Source organism: Hyperoodon ampullatus (assembly GCF_949752795.1).
Source record: "Hyperoodon ampullatus genome assembly, chromosome: 12".
NCBI lineage: Eukaryota > Metazoa > Chordata > Mammalia > Artiodactyla > Ziphiidae > Hyperoodon > Hyperoodon ampullatus.
This window is the reverse complement of record NC_136925.1, coordinates 11,669,398-11,687,231: the sequence shown is the minus strand read 5'-3', so window position 1 is coordinate 11,687,231 and position 17,834 is coordinate 11,669,398. Positions and strand designations below refer to the sequence as shown.

Genomic DNA, 17,834 nt, shown 5'->3' with positions numbered 1-17,834 from the left:
TAATCAAGAGGCTCAACCGCTGCAGACGTTGATCAAATCAATCTTCATCAAGGGCCGTGAGAGTAAGAAAGCAGCAGCCTGGGAAGTTAAACATGCAAGCCAAGAAATTCTCCAGAAAAAAGTAGAGTTTCTTTGAAAAGCAAGGGCATTTTGGGCTGAGTGAAGGAGCTGGAGCAAGATGTGGTGTTCCAGGCAAACACAACTCAGAATTAAAGATGCTGTTGCTTTTCCTAGAAGCCCAGATCTGTAGAAAGAATTTCATGAGATGATTCATCCAACACTCGACTTAAAGTAAAACTGCAGTAGATATAAGTGAATATACTAGCTAGCAGTGAATCATTTGGACATAGTAATTCTGGGAATGGAAAGCCTCAGCCCTTTGGGCCCATTTGGTCAAACTGGTGACAAGAGTGAGTCTCACAAGATCTGTGTGAAGATGCTGTCTTCAGGGAACTTAAAAGCTGAAGTGTCCATTGACAGATCAATGGATAAAGAAGATGTGGCACATATATTCAATGGACTATTACTCAGCCATAAAAAGAAATGAAATTGAGTTATTTGTAGTGAGGTGGATGGACCTAGAGTCTGTCATACAGAGTGAAGTAAGTCAGAAAGAGAAAAACAAATACTATATGCTAACACATATATGGAATGTAAAAAAAAAAGGTTCTGATGAAAATGGGGCAGTACAGAAATAAAGTCACAGATGTAGAGAATGGACTTGAGGACATGGGAGGGGGAAGGGTAAGCTGGGACAAAATGAGAGAGTGGTATGGACATAGATACACTACCAAATGTAAAATAGGTAGCTAGTGGGAAGCAGCCGCATAGCACAGGGAGATCAGCTTGGTGCTGTGTGACCACCTAGAGGGGTAGGATAAGGAGGGTGGGAGGGAGACGCAAGAGGGAGGGTATATAGGGATATATGTATACGTATAGCTGATTCACTTTGTTATAAAGCAGAAACTAACACACCATTGTAAAGCAATTATACTCCAATAAAGATGTTAAAAAAAAAAAGCTAACGTGGTGAAGGAGAGGCTGTCTGTATCCATGGTACTCTAAAACCAATGCACACTGTCCTAGCAAACTCTCTCTCATGTTTCTCCAAGCAGTCTCCACAAGTTTAATTTACTTGAGTTGCTCTCAGGGACCCTCACAGACAATCAGAGAATTTGTTCAGCTTCCTGTGGTGCTCACCATGGTATCAGGCTGCACTTAGCTCTTGGGTCCTGGTCTCAGGCATCTTCAGGGACCTTCCCAATATCTGTAGAATCACCAAGTCTTTGACTGTATCCTCACTTCAAGGGCACAGTCACTGGTGGTGCCAGGTCTACTTCTAACTTGTCACTTCATTTAGCTCTTAAAGGTATATAACACTCATCAGTGAAGAAATGTCACCTCAAGAGCGTTTTTCTCACTTCTATAATCCACAGGTTACCGTTTATTTAAAATATCTCTAATGAATATACACAAAATGAAAATAACAAGAAAGCTACTATGTTCTCTGATGGCATGCTTTATAAATTTTAAATATTTGACTCCAATGAAGATACATCAATTTGTTTATTTTTTAAATTTCAGAAATTTAAAATTATAGTTGTAAAGATGGGCACTTATGTTTGGGGTACAGTACTTCTGTTATTTTATGATGAAAATAACTTGATTGATTTTTCTAAGTTTCCAAAGAAAAATTAAAGTGTTATGTATCCTCAGAGCCATGTCTCCCACAGGGTCTTAATGCATCTCCCAGAGTATGCATACAGCGTCCCCGAGCTTGGCCTGGATTCTGCTTCTCAACAGTTGTGATTCTTTGGGGTTCTTTTCTTAGAATTAGAAGTGCTTAAGAGTTCTGTTAAAAGACAAAATAAAAAAAGATGAATTTGCTCACTTGGTGCAAGAACATATGCAAAGTGCTATAGAACCTATATCTCAGGTATCATATTCTCAAAGTGAAGGGTTTTTTTTAAGGTTTAATATTTAAACTAGAAAACTGATTTATATGAATGGAGGGAAGCCTATTCTCAGCAGAGTAGAGTAGAATTTGTATATTAACTGCACTTTATACTTACATACAATGGGTACAGTAATAAATTAAGTGATTTGCATATAAATCCCATTATCCTAAAATAAACCTACACTGAAGTTGGGCGAGGTGATAGCAGTAAATTTTTTTAAGTCAAGGCCCTGAACAAAGTATTAGTTTCTTGAGGTGGCATTTTTCTTCTGAGGCCCAGGAGACTTTATGTAAGATGGAATCATGGAGACTTTGAAGGTGAAGAGCTGTAGCATTTAATTATGCTCTTTTGTAATTATAATACGCATTGCCTTGTACAGACTTGCAGAGGCCTTCTAACCTGATAGATACATAGCCTTACTGCCAACACACCACAGAAAAATAACTGTCTCCTTTACATTTACTCAGCACAGCTAGGATTTTGCCTAAGATATTTGGTAAGTTTTCTGTTCTGGATTCAAATAAGAAAATCTACTCTATGTAGCAAGGGTTCTTAGATATTAGTCACTGGTGACTTCTGGTCAGCTTGGTTGGACAGAAGCCACTGTCAGTCAAAACAAGTAAATTGGATGGTTAAGTTTCCAAGAGAACTGAGTGGCTTAATGCATGAGATCACACAAGGGCATACACACACATGTCACACACGCACACAGGTGCTCACAACTCACATCCTCATGATATGCAGTGGGAAAATGAGACTGGGCCACTGGAGCAAATCCTGCCCACTGCCCTACCTCCAGACTTCACACTCAAAGCATGCTTGCATTTGCTGCTTGAATATTGCAAATAAAAAATGGCCTCACTCCCTATTTCACTTGTGTATGTCACATATCAGATATGTTTTTTGAGAAGTAGGGATAGTTTTTTAAAATAGGAATAATTATCTTCCAATCATCTTAATCCTAATAATGTGATAGTAAAAAATTAAATAAAATAGAGCCTAATTTATGCTAAAACCAATTTTCGATCTGCTGAATTACCTAGAATTTGTCCTAAAGTGTTTATTTTAGTGGGAAAATTTTTTTATTTTTTATTTTTTATTTTTTTTGCGGTACGTGGGCCTCTCACTGTTGTGGCCTCTCCCGTTGTGGAGCACAGGCTTCGGATGCGCAGGCTCAGCAGCCATGGCTCACGGGCCCAGCCGCTCTGCAGCATGTGGGATCTTCCCAGACCGGGGCACGAACCGTGTCCCCTGCATCGGCAGGCGGACTCTCAACCACTGTGCCACCGGGGAAGCCCGTAGTGGGAAGACTTTTGATAAATTTATTTCACTTTTCGTGGGGTAGGTGTGCAGTAAGTGATAGTCCTCATTGTTCTGTCATTCAATTATTAAATACCCAGAGTTATAAACATCTTGGGTTTGAATCCCAGCTCAAATCCTTGCTCTGTGTAATTTGGGACATGTCTCTTACAGTTTCTAAGTTTTCTTTTTATGAAATGGGAATTATATTGTACCTACTTCTAGTTTTGTCTTAAAGATTAGATGAAATAATTCATGAGATTGCCAGCTCAGTGCCTGATAAATAAATATTTGGTAAACAATAGATATAATTTTAAAAGAAAACAGTTTAATGATTCTATTATTCTAAACTCTGGCTTACTAAGAGACTAAACTAGAACTCATTTGGGGGAATTTATATTATTTACTCAAAATATATTGAATGGAAAAGTTAAAATAAAAGTCACATATCTTAGAAAACTTTGACTTCTTAAAACAAACTGGATATTAGGAATCTAATGAATTTTCAACCTAACCAAAAAATATGAGTACAAACTTTTACAATAATAATAATAGTGACCATTTACTTTATAATTATTATGTGCTAAATACTATCAAAAGACTTCATTACATTATTTCATTCATTCCCCACGGTATCTCTGTGAGGTACGATTTATCATCACTGTTTCACAGATGGAGAAATTTCCCCAAAGTTTCATCGCTAACTACTAGTGAAGTCAGGATTTGAATCGCTACCCACGTGAATCCATGGCTCTGGCACCTTTACCGTATTACCTCGTCTGAAGCGTCTCTCAAGTGCTCACATTTCCTTTACAGACAGTTCTGAATTAGATCTTAAATTCATTTATCTGCAGGCTAGAGAGGGAACTGCACAGGGGACTCCCTTCCTTCCTGCTCCAGGGAGGGCTGTGTCCCTTGTCTTGAAATCTATGGACCCTTTTAAAGTCTGCCTATCCTTAGAGATAATTCTCCCAGCCTCAGAAAATTGTGTCCATCTCTTGAAAATCATCATCATATGTTTTTCACCAAATGAAAGGATTGTGTCTAGCTTTACTTTCTGAAATAAGTATTATGAAAACAATGCCGTTTTATTTTGTCTGGTTTCCAAATTCCAAATTATATTTAAAATATGCTTCCAAACTTCCCAAACTTGACTCTCTGGAGATCCTGTCTGACCTCCAGGCAGGCCCATCATGGCCACACTGTCCAGATAAACCTTACCTCAGTGTCTAATCTAGAAGCTTCTCTATTTATGCTCTTCTCCAAATATGCTTTTGATATTTTATATATATATATATATATATGTGTGTGTGTGTGTGTGTGTGTGTAAATTTTATATTCATTTGATCAAATATATCTATACATTGTATATTTACTTGATCAAAAATACAAGTGTTTCACCTAGTACCGTGATGTTCTTTAAAAAAAAAATCAAACTTCTAGAGGTAAAAAGCCACATGCATTAAGGCGCTTAAGAAGTGTATCTGATAGTGTGGTGAGAGAGTTGCCAAGTTGCATGTCTTAAAAATAGCTGGGCTAACTGTCCTCATTAGGAGCTGCTTTGTGTACCGGGTCTTTTCACCATCAACTCTGAAGCCCCAGCTCTTTACAGGAGGGGGAGACCAAACTGGACAGATCCATTGTTCCCTAACTGTCTTTATATTTCTTTTCTGTTGGAAAATGAAATGACTGTCATCTTTGAATCTTGGTTTTCCCTTAAAAAGACATTTTATGAGAAGACTGCAGCTTCAGGAAATAAAGGCAGATGCTGTTACAGTTTATGAAAGCGCAGACAAGGCCGGTAGCTGTTGTGAATTATAATGAACTCTGCAACAGCCCTGGTCCAGATGTAGTATTAATGCCTCAGATACTCCGAAACTTACAGCATTTGTTGAGAAAGCTAAAGAATTTTTTTTTTTTGTCATTTGGCTTTCTCCCTGCATTATCTAGTTTCATCCAGTTTGCCAGTGAAATTCAGAATTAAGATTAATTTAAGAGTTCTTCCCAAGATCAAAAAAGTTAAAATATCTATTGGTATGTGACAATTTATTGTCCAAATCGCAACACTAAATGAGGAGGAAAAAAGTACAACACAGCTTTATTCTAAAAATGGGATATTTCCTTTCTGTGAAATGGTCAAGGTTTATAAAACAAGTATGAGCTCCATGTTAGGAGAAAATACCTCTTAAACAGAGAATCACACACATACTCCTATATTTCAGAAAATCCTGCAGTGAATAAAGTTATAGTCAAATCTGGATGTAGGATTGAACATTTTATCATAACCAACTTCTATTCATGGTTAAAATGACCACAGGGAAAACAGTTTTGTCAGCCTGCTTCTTGACCTCACTTACTAAAGTTACAAGAATGATACTTGAATTATCAGTGAAAAATGACTGCCTTTACCTGGAGCAAGTCTCATTTAATTGTCTTATCTGTGGGCAGTATATTGATACAAGATAGCACTAAAATAAGCAGAAACCCAAGAAGGACAGAGGTAATAGAAGGATAGGAAAAAGAAAAAGAGACGTGCTCACTCTGCAGTTGATTTTATTTCTTAATGGTTTCTTATTCCCTCCTGATGCCTTCCACTTGCACCCCAAGTGGAGCAGTTGGCAGAGAACACAACAGATGGATGACAGGCTCAACACATGCAGTGGATCTGGCACCCCGGCACTCGACTTTTATTTGCTAAACAGTTAGCCAGATTTTAAGAAGCTGGTCTGCTAATGTTCCTATTTGGTTTAATGCACTGTGAGAATCTAGCACACAAATATTAAAATATTGCCATAAAAAAGATCACACAGTCTCTGTATCTCTGCATAGTTTAGTGGCTAATTATTTTAATCTTTTAAAAAAATTTTTATTGCAGTAGAGTTGATTTACACTGTTGTGTTAATTTCTGCTGTACAGCAAAGTGATTCAATTATACATATATATACATTCTTTTTCATATTCTCTTCCATTATGGTTTATCACAGGATATTGAGTATAGTTCCCTGTGCTCTACAGTAGGACCTTGTTGTTTATCCATACTATATATAATAGCTTGCATCTGCTAATCCCAACCTCCTAATCCTTCCCTCCCTCCCCCTCCCTCCCCCTTGGCAACCACAAGTCTGTTTTCTATGTCTGTGGATCTATGTCTGTTTTGTATATAAATTCATTGGTATCATTTTTTTAGATTCCACATATAAGTGATATTATATGATATTTATCTTTCTCTTTATGACTTACTTCACTTAGTATGATAATCTCTAGGTCCATCCATGTTGCTGCAAATGGCATTATTTCATTCTCTTTTACAGCTAAGTAATATTCCAGTGTGTGTGTGTGTGTGTATACAAACACACACATACCACATCTTCTTTATCCATTCATCTGTTGATGCACATCTAGGTTGCTTCCATGCCTTGGCGCTATTGTGAATAGTGCTGCTATGAAAATATGGGTGCGTGTATCTTTTCTAATTATAGTTTTGTCCTAATTATTTTATTTCTGGTATAGATTACTGAGATACTCAATAGGGAATTTAGAAGTGTAATTGTTATTTTATATAGACGTCTACAAGTTCAGATAATAGAATTTTCTTAATGTGGCTGTGTCCAAAGGAGCTTTTTGCAGCCTAGTCAGGGTTGTCATAGCCTGTGGAAGGTCATGCATGAACTTGTTGGGTAAGAGAAGAAGATTTGAGAGGATGACCACAGTCAGTATCTTTCTTTCCTCCCACCATCACTGCATTTTCACAGATCACTAACTTCACAGCTGAAGAAAAATTGCATCTATTTCATGAACTCTCCTTGGCCACCAGGCAGACTTAGCAGCCCTGCACTCTGCTCGTGTAGCACTTTGTTTACATTACCCACATAGTCTGTGTGTCCTGCTCCCCACTGTGACCTCCTGGAGAACAAGGGCTGGGGATCCCTCTCACACCTGTCACCCCAGTACCTGTCCCAGCGCGTGGCACCTCCTTGGTTCTGCATAATGTTTGTTGAGCTGTTAGAAAACCATGCCGAGGGAGGATTGGAAAGGCCCCCAAAGCCGCGAGGCTTTGGTCCAAATCTCCTGTACTGTCTGCAGAAGCTCACTTCAGGGAATAGGAGGGCCAGAGACTCTCCCGTGTCTGGTGAAGCTGACAGGGGTGCTTCCGGGGGTGACGCAGAAATAGAGGGAAGAGTGTGCAGCCCCAGAACTGGCTTCCCATTTCCCTTGGAGACAACATGCTCTCCCTCCTCTCTCCAGCATAAATCTCTAGGTGATTTTGCTGCCTTGTCCTCCGTACTAGGTTTGGAAATCTCCTGACTTTCTTACAATGTTGCTAAGGCATGTTCTTCCTCCAGACCTTCACAGCCACTTATCTCAGGTCTAAAGATAAGTAACCAATGCCTTCAGTGCATTGAAGCTCCAGTAGAAGTAATTGATACAGAGTAGAGCTCTAAATTACTCAGCAGGAGGTCTACTTCGGACCAGAAATAGTTTGCAGTTACTGGTGTCTCACTGTCTCCAAGTAGGAGCTTACTGATGACACTGTCCTCCTCTTTATATCTTCAATTATCTCATGTTAGAATACTTGATTCAGATGTCATTTACTCCACTCTAGATAATTCAGTGGATGATTTACACTAAATGTCTTCTGTTTCCCTGGTACTTTTGTGAAGCTTCAAGTTTACTTAAAGACTGCCTTCCAACTAGTCTCACAAGAAAATGAAGAGCCCACACACTCATTCTTAACAGATCCACTTGAAGAAAACCGTACTGATGACATAGGAGCGTAGATTTTGTAATGGGGTCTTACAACATTGGCCAAGGCTCAATTCCCTAACTTTGCTGTAAGTGGAAAGAAACGTTTACTGTCCCCAAACCATTTCAAAATTACTTGTTTTTTATTTGAATAACTCAATAATTTTCACTCCAGTAATTTGAAAAAGGATTGTAAAAATATCCTCTTTGAAAGGAAAACTTAATGGTTTTAGTTGACTACAAGTTCAGTGTATGCACAAGCAATTTAGCTTTAAAAAAGCAAGTTGTAGTAATGCAGGTATTGTATAGTATCCAGCACAAGGTGTGTGTGTGTATGTGTGTGTATGCCAGTCCTCATCTCTGTGTGGTTGAGACCATATCTGGAGTGATGCGCTGAATTCTCAGTGCCACATTTTAAAGGACAGTGTGTGCCCACGGAACAGTTACTGTAATATTAAGGGACTCCAAACTATCATTTGAAAAATGATTGGATTACTGAATAGGCTTGATGGTGACACAAAGGGATGTCATGTATAAGTCCCATATGATGTTTGTCCTGTGTGAAATAAGACCAATGGGCAGAAATTTGGGAAAGGTTAACTTGGATTCAGAAGGCATTGTTTCAATATCCATATATCAAATTGTTTTGTTTTGCTCTCCACAATGCAAATTAAACAGCAAACTAGCCTGACTTTAAGAAGCGTTCAATAGGGTCAGTGCCTTAGCAGATTCTTTGACGGAACTGGTGGACACAAATGTATAAATTTGCACCTGTCCCTGTATTTAAGAATACCCACCCCGGTTGTTTTCTAGGTGTGTGCCTTTGCGTGTACTTGTGTGCACACAGATACACTCAGGTTAATAGTTTTTGAGAAAGCAGATGTTGGGTTCAGCTGCTACTAACTCCCCACATTTATATTACTATGATTAAAACATATATTGACCATGTATTACCGATGGTGGGCTGGCTTTCTCTTCTTTGAAATGACCATAAGAATAAGCAGTAATAGGGTCTCATTCGTTTTTGTTTAAGAATGTTTTAAATTTGCCTTATTCTGAGCATTCATGTGATAATATATCCCCATGTGTTAGCTGCATGAAGGATCCAACAAATACAAAGAATTCAAAAAGTTTGAAGTTTTAAACCCTATGAAGTACCTAGCTTTTCTACTTAACAATTTATTTCTTGGAATGAAGTCCCAGAATATAGAAGGAAAACATACTCTTCCCTGAAATAAAAGGACTCTGAGTGGACGGGATATCGGAAAAAATATAGGCGGTATACGTTTTATTTCCTGAAATAGTTAGTTGAGTGGCAGGAATTTAGAACCATAGAAAAATTAAATCCCGAAAGATTATGGCCTGAGGACAGCATGACTGTTGTCGGAATTATAGAGGTCAAGTTAGTGAAACACAAAATCATAATCAGATTTACTTTTGGCTGCTTCCTTTATTGGTTTTCATGCTAGGATTCTGGCATTCCACTTCAGATATTTGTTCCAGCTATTTCACTCAAAACTCAATTTAAGTAAATTTACTCTTAATGAATATGAATTAATTAGTGGGAAAATATTGATATACTTCCAAGTGTACAGTAAATTCAAACAGAAGATTGTGTTCCTGGGAAACTTGCTCTAAGTAAAATGATAGGTCAAATCGCATTTTTAAATATGGAAACAGTATTATAAATAGGATCTCAGACTTTTTTTAAACATCTTTATTGGAGTATAATTGTTTTACAGTGGTGTGTCAGTTTCTGCTGTATAACACAGTGAATCAGCTATGCATATACACATATCCCCATATCTCCTCCCTTTTGCATCTCCCTCCCACCCTCCCTATCCCACCCATCTAGGTGGTCACAAAGCACCGAGCTGATCTCCCTGTGCTATGTGGCTGCTTCCCACTAGCTATCTATTTTACATTTGGTAGTGTGTATATGTCCATGCCACTCTCTCACTTCGTCCCAGCTTCCCCTTCCCCTTCCCCATGTCCTCAAGTCCATTCTCTACATCTGCAGGATCTCAGACTTTTTAATCAAAGTCTGAATGCCTAACTTTTTAAAGAAAAATATCACCAAAACATAGTATATAACTTTCTATTTTCCAGGCTTAGGTCTAGTTATAAGGGAATTTTCGTTTACCTGCTTAATCTGCCTTTCTTTGCTTGGTCTCATTGGTACTAGGTTTGCAAACTACAGCCTTAGGGAGTGTGATTCTTTATTAAATGTCTTTCAGACAGCATGTATTTCCTGCATAAGAAAAGACATTGATTCCAGTGTCAAAGAAATCAGGAAAACTAATAATTTATCTTGTATGCCTAGCTGTGTTTACTTCCGGGAAATGAGCAGTGATAAAAAGGAGGTAAAATGAAATCCTTTGATCAGCATTTCAGAAAGCCCCCAGCTGCTCCTAAATCACACCTAAGTTTTTTTCCAAAAGCTTTCTAAAGAGGTTACTTTGAATTCTGGAAAGGATTTTTTAGAGTTTCTCTGTGAATTTGAAGACACGCTCTGTATTACACTAATAACAGGGCATCGATGCTATCAGCAGCAATGTTAGATTTTGCCCTGCTTTATATTAGACGTATTCACACATTGCCCATCTGGAGCCTGAATTTGAAATACGAAAGGGACGCAGGCCCTTTGATGGAAAAACCTGTAATAGAAAGTATATGCCAGAGAAACAAATTTTGAAAGTTATAGTAGATACAGGAAACATTGGTTATAATTTTCTTTCAGTAATGGGCTAAAGTATTGATGGGAAGCCAGAAAAGAAGCTTCTTATTTCCTCCTGTGCTGAGACCGGGAGCACCGAGGGACAGCAAGAGTTTAGAAAAAAAAACACCTAATGTCTACTCATCCAGTAATTTTAGGCAGGCATTTATTTGTTGGATAGAATTCAATTTGACCCCAAGCTGCATGGGCACCAGAGCTTTGAAACTGTGATTCAGAGTAAAGAAGGGCTCATTCTGTTGACATAAATTAGGTTTTAGATAAAGTCTTGACGGGAGAAGCATAGTCTGTTAATCAAAATTTTGCTCTTTAAGCCTATTTTCTTCGCTAGTCGTTATGCTACTTAGTAGTTTGTTTTGTTTTGTTTTGTTTTGTTTGAGATATAGTCAGAAACGAATATACTAAGTTATCCCTCAGGGACTGGAAAAATGACAAATGACTTTACATGATTATAAGTTTCTATGTCAGACATCTCTGGTAACTTTGAGAAAATCTGTGAGATGAAAATAAATTGGTTTCTGAATACCAAAGTTACAGACTTTAAGCTTCAAAAGTTTCTCAGTATCTCAAAATCTTTCATATGTTGTTGTGTCACGTGAAGCCAACTCATTTCCTGGAAGAGTAATCAGTGGTGTCCATTGGGCTATCATGGAGCTTAGAATTATGTTTACAAAACAAATTTTGGGTCAGGAAAGAGCAGAGACCAATTAACACTGGCTATAGGAAAACATTTTAATTGCAACAATTGTAAAACCAGTGTCTGTTAAAGAGAGGAACATTCTTCCTGTCAAGGAATAATGGTACCCAGTTGACAGTGCATCTGGGTGTGACCCTAACCTGACATGTGCCAGAGGTGGCCCTTTAGGTGCCAGTCTTTGGAGCACATGACACATAGGAGTGAGCTGTGAGCAAAGAAAAAGGGAAGGAGCTACTGACATTGCTTTCTTTTTTCCAAAAAGTATTTTTGGCAGTGTAGACTGTGTCAATGTACCTTACCGGATTACAAACCATATCTTATTATCGTGTGTAACTTGTAATATGATGTAAAACATTATACTGGACCAACCAATGAAAATGATTCTGCTCCTGATGGACAAGTGGACATGCTTCTGTGACGAGTAACAGCTCAGTTTCCGTAGAGTGTTCCCTGGTGTCAAAAACTTCATGTGCTTTGACTATCCCTTTATTAAGTGAAATGGGAAGTTTCTAATATATTTGTGGGATGCCTCAGGTCTAGAACTATAACAACTTTTTAAATGATAGAAATATATTTATTACATAGATAAGTACATTGTATTTTATTGATGCCTCAACACTTGGCCACAAAGGTTTGCTTTTAGTGTTTAGTATATTCTGTGATGGTAGCAGTTACACTGTGTAGCACAGATAATTTAATCTAGTTAAAGAGAAGCCTTAGTCTTTAAAATATGTTGTGTATATAGCAGTACACTGCTGGCAAGAATGACTAAGCCTTTCCAAAAATGTATTAATTGATGAAACGATAACGATCTCTTTAGGCTTAAACAGAACATATTATTGCTATTTTAAAATTTGAAGATACGATTTTTTCTTCATATATTTGAATTTTATTTTAAAAACTCTAAGAAGTGGTATCTAACTTCATTTTAGATAATACTTTAAAAACAAACTGTTGTTTCATAGATGTTTGCTAGGAATAAAGCAGGTCAGTAGAATTGTTAGTTTATTTTGAGCTTTCTAAACCTGGAAATTTGGGAGCCCAAGTCACATCCTTGAAGCAGCAGAATTCCTGAGGCTCCACTGGAAATGTGCACATCCTCCCAGGAGTATCTTGTTCTAGCTTGTGTGCCATTTGCAAACCAGACTTGTCAAAGAGATGGCCCATGAATTCCAGTAACAGAAACTGATAGGCATCTGCTGAAAACCTTTGTACCCAACACAGGAACCAGGTGGATGGAAAGAACTCAAAATTCTCCCAAGTAACTGTTTCACGTAGAACGGCATTGGGCACGTCTTCAAAACTGATCTAAAGGCAATCAACGGGAATGAGAAAGAAAGTAGATATGCTTTATATAGATAAAAATATTTTAAATAAATATATATATATATATATATATATATTTAGTTTTTAGATAAGAGGTTACTTACAAGCCAGAATGAAATCTTTTCCATGAAACAGTGCAGGTGGGTGATTAGGTGCGCAGAGATGAAGTAGGTGAACTTGAATTCCAGGTGTATATCCTGATTGTGTAATCATCTGTAAGAAGATGGTCATAATAGTTGTATCTACCTGATAGATTTGTTGTGAGAACAGTGCCTGGCCCATAGACAGCCTGTGTCAGACTTTAATATTATGCCCAGAGGTTTAAAAGAGAGAAAATAAAATAAAGGGCACTAAGTAGCACATGGGAAAGCATGGGCTGTGCAGGCTGAGAGATCTCCATTCAAATCTTAGGTGATGCTCCTAGCTGGTGACCTTGAGCATGCTACCGAACCGCTCAGGGTCTCTATTTTCTTATTTTCTGAATGCAAGTACTAGTCCTGGAGTTGGGAGATGAGGGATGGGTTCGAAGCCCCCTGTACTTGATACACGTTCAGCATTAGGCTGCCTTTCCTCCCAGCCTAGAACAAGTTGTTAAAAAACACAAAAATTTCTTTATTCACTTGTTTTTTGTGGCTAACAAAATTTATTCTGTGTATTTCTTTTAGGGCGAAAATGGTTTACATGGAGCTCCAGGCTTACCTGGTCAAAAGGTAAAGAGATTTTTAATGTTTCATATTAGTTAAGAACTTTAACGTCTTGAAAGTTGAATGTGCACATAATATAGTGAAGATTTAGAAAATGTGTTTGATGAAATTGAATTCCCTGAGTCAACCAGCACTTGAACTTCCTTTCCAAAGGGAACCCATGGAAGCAATCCCTTCTCAAAGGACCTGCTTTAGGAGGCAGCTTTATCAGAGAGGTTTAGTCACATGCTTCTCCGGAGAAGTGGGCAATCATGCTTCATGGGGGCCCGGGGAGTGAGCACAGCTGCTCTGGGACTGTTTGCACTGTTGAGTCTAAAATGAAGACTGGAACAGGCTTTACTACCTTTGACAGTGTGTGGTTACTTCTTTTCCTTTTTGTATTTCCCAGATTGAGCTAAACGTGATGGTTACAGTGATATAAAACATTAAATATTACAAAGATGCCACAACTAATCTCTTCAAAAAATTCTTTCAGAATGATAAATTCATAATCAGTAGGGATGTTTGCACTGGCCAGGGTGCTTCTTTCTGGGCCTAGAATCTTTCTCCTTACCAAGGTAAACTTCATTTCACCCCTTTATTGTCCATGGGCTGATTTTTCCTCCTGGGAAGAAATATGATTGTAGGTGACCAGCATTATTGGAAACACAGAGACTGGTTTATTCCAGTTTCCTGAAGGGATGGGGAGCCCCTTCAGGTGGCGCCAGCTGTCATGATACAACCCAGATAATCCCACCACAGGGGAGAGCATTATTGGTGCAATATTAGCTGCCCACCAAAGCCAAGTATATCATTTCTATGCACTGGAGAAGTTTTACAGATCTTAGCAACAGGAAGTCGGAAGTTACTATCACATCTAGGTTTTGCTCTGTAGCTAAAAATTACCATTAAAAAGATATGCACGTATTTATAGTTACAGCTTTTGAAAAATCTTCCTTTACTTGCTTGATGAAGATACTAAGATTGAACTGGCAGTGATGAAATGGCAAGCTTCTGCATTTCTTCACAGCAGTTCTAGACAAAACCCATTGATACAGCGGGTGCTGCATCTGTGAGTCGACTTGCCAGCCAAGGGATGTGTAGATTTATCTTCTGGGAAACAGTTTTGGACCTTCCAGCAGCTGTTTATGGTGGCTGCGTCATGCTGGCATTGTGGCCGATGTACTGCGGTGTTCAGCAGCTTTGTGTCAGCTTGAATTAACAGATCAAGTGAAAGTCTATATTTTAGGAAAAATGGTAGGAAAAAGATAGAGCACACATTCAGTGGCAAATATACCCAAATACTAACTTACTTTCTTTCCTGTACCTTTTTTGAAGGTAGATAAAGCAGAAGTTATTATTATTATTATTATTATTATTATTATTTTAAATTTTATTTATTTATTTTTGGCTGCGTTGGGTCTTCGTTGCTGCGCGTGGGCTTTCTCTAGCTGCAGCGAGCGGGGGCTACTCTTCATTGCGGTGCAGGGGCTTCTCATTGCAGTGACTTCTCTTGTTGCGGAGCACAGGCTCTGGAGCACAGGCTCTGGAGCGCAGGCTCAGTAGTTGTGGTGCATAGGCTTAGTTGCTCCGCAGCATGTGGGATCTTCCCTGGCCAGGGCTCGAACCCGTGTCCCCTGCATTGGCAGGTGGATTCGTAACCCCTGCGCCACCAGAAGCCCCAGAAGTAATGATTTAATCTGGTGTGTGTGTATGTGTCATCGGCTGTATGAGTATATGTATAATACACACATAGTAAAAAGCAGGCATTCCTTTTCTTACATACAAATTTTAATTACATTAAGTGTCACCTTGTTTGAAGCACTGCAGATAAAAACTGGAGATAAGAAACCCTCCATCTCTCGTCTCGGTTTAACTGAGTGCTTCCTGTGGGTGGAGGGGTGGGTATGACCCAACCCCAGCATTCCCTTGCCAGCTACGCTGTTGTGAGTGCCTGATGTATATTTGCCATTCAATGAATATTTGTTGATCATATGAATGAAACATCAGTACTCTAAATATCTGTGCAGAGTTAAGTGGGAAAATAAGCTTGTCAGATCAGAGAGGTTTTACTCGAAGAACAGGGGGTTTATACCTCTCAGAATCAACGTGCTGAGTGAGAGCCCACACCTGTTCTGTGCTGGAGAGGCGGGCCATCTGGGTGGGAAACAGCCTGGCGCCGGTGTCAGAGCCCGAGCCTGAGCCCTGGCCTCGTTAATCTCACACCTCTCTCTGGGACGGTCTTCCGTGGAAGTCAGCTTGAGAAGGATGTTTCTACTGCATCTGGTGGAATAAATAGTGGTAGTAATAACAACAGTAATGGCTAAATGAGTCTGCACCAGGCACGCTATTTGATGCATTCAGTTCTCCGAACACCTATGAGAAAGGTACTTTGGTTGCAGAAATTCCGGTTTATGGAGATTAAGTTGCGTTGCAAGTAGTGAAGCTATAGGTTTTACCCTAGAAAATTACTCCTTCAGTGTTTAAATTTTGTATAAGTTAATATTGGCTTCGAGCTTACATTTTAGAAATGGTTTTAATATATACAATTATTGATTTTTCAATATTAGAAACTATTACTATTATTATTACGTGTGTTAAAAGTAGTGTGCCTGTTATTATACACATCACATTCCTCTTCTACAGGGAGAGCAAGGTTTTGAAGGTAGCAAAGGAGAAATTGGTGGAAAGGTAAAGATCACTTTTCATACTCATTTGTAAAAATAAGTTGTGTTCTTGAAAATATTTTGAACTAGAATATTTAACTTGTTTTTGTGCTTTCCATAAAAGCAATTCCATGATTTTATAGAAATAATTTAAAATATATGCTTCACTTAAGGTAGACTTACCATATCGATGACTGTCATAAATCTTTCTACACTTGTTTAGGTGGTAGTTATTTCTACATATTTCTAGTTAAATCATTCCATTGATACATAAATAATTCAAACATTTATTAAGCATTATATTTTTGTGCTGTAACATCATTGATGTGCTCATGAAATGTCCAAGTCTAAATAAATGCTTTGTTTATATGTACACCTAGTTTATCAGTGGATTTTTTCCTAAGGAAGTAAATAAGTAGAACTAATTGTAATAGTCAAGGTCCAACAGAAAAAGGATGGCACATTCAAAATAGAATAGTGTGGAAGAGTTGAATAAAGGGAATGTTTAAAAGGCAGGGGCAACATTTAGGAAAACCGTAAGGATTGTGCAATATTCCAGACTGGGTTATAGGGAACTCCTTAAACCCTGCCAGGTTACTGGTTACCAGACTCAGAGGTAAAGAAAGCCATGTGGAGAGGGCTGCAGGTTGCAGCTGAGAGAAGCTGTTAACCCCTCCATTCAAGCAATCGTTTCACACATTCACAGCTTTGTACTCAAAGCGTAGAGGGTAGAAGTGTCTTAGTCATCCAAAATTTCCCTTCACACAATCATTTGCATTCTTCTGCATTTCATATGTCTAGTTTTATTTTCAAATAGAACAAAAACAGCACCATTCCTTTGTTTCACAAACTGCCATGTAATTGGACAGCCAGAAGGGAGGCTGGAAAGGGGAAGAGATAATCTCAAATTAGACTGTGTGGCCTGTGTTGAGTTTTCTGAGCAGTTATCAGTTATTTGCTTCTTCAGTAAGTATTTATAGACAGAATGAGCGTCTATTATAATTATAAGACAAATTACACATGTTGTAAGCTACTTGCTAATTACTTTTCCTCACAGAACAGTGAGGGGGAAGGAAGGATAGCCATATAATTATCATATAAATGAAGAGAAGTCCATTGAGTGATGACTATTTTTTAAGTGGATCCTCCTTCTTAGGAATCTTTTGAATATTTTTCCTTTAGAATAACCGTCATTGCAAGACCATGGCTTTAAATAAATGCTTTACATATTCCTGTTTTATTAATGGGAATTTACCTGTAGGGACAAGTAAGAATAAGCAAGGAAAACAGATATATTCTCTGTAATTTAAAGTCACCATCTCACTAAAATCTTAGTGGCCTATTTTGATATTTTAGATATATGGTTGGTATTGCTTAGTAATAAATAGATTCTCACAGGCTATGAGGTATTGAAAAACATTCAATACATCTGGCTTCAAAGATTTCCCTTCTAATTCCTCATATCTGTTAACTGTTGCCTTCAAATAGTCCCTATCACCAAGAGGTGAAAATATTTATGGAGAATATGATTGAGTTATCAGGAAGAAATAAAGCACCAAGTAGAAAAGACAGTGTCTTGAATGAGAATTACAACTTAAATGGTTTATAGTCAAATGTAAGATTCACATAACAACACTTATGTTAAAAATATGTTCTGCTTTGATTTTTATTTACCATATATGGGATGTTTGAGTTTCTTCAGTGTTACATGCTATGTATTATGATACA

The 17,834-nt window shown here is 38.1% G+C and overlaps 1 protein-coding gene across 1 annotated transcript in view; it reads left to right on the top strand.

Annotated features, from left to right (window-relative positions):
• Positions 1-17,834, top strand: part of COL19A1 (collagen type XIX alpha 1 chain) — a gene marked incomplete at both ends in the record, with an annotated part of 351,791 nt that overhangs the window by 69,709 nt on the left and 264,248 nt on the right. Inside the window, 2 exons of the mRNA XM_079716663.1 lie at positions 13,423-13,467; positions 16,087-16,131. Coding sequence (XP_079572789.1) covers positions 13,423-13,467; positions 16,087-16,131 — 90 coding nt within the window. The remainder of the gene's footprint in view (positions 1-13,422; positions 13,468-16,086; positions 16,132-17,834) is intronic.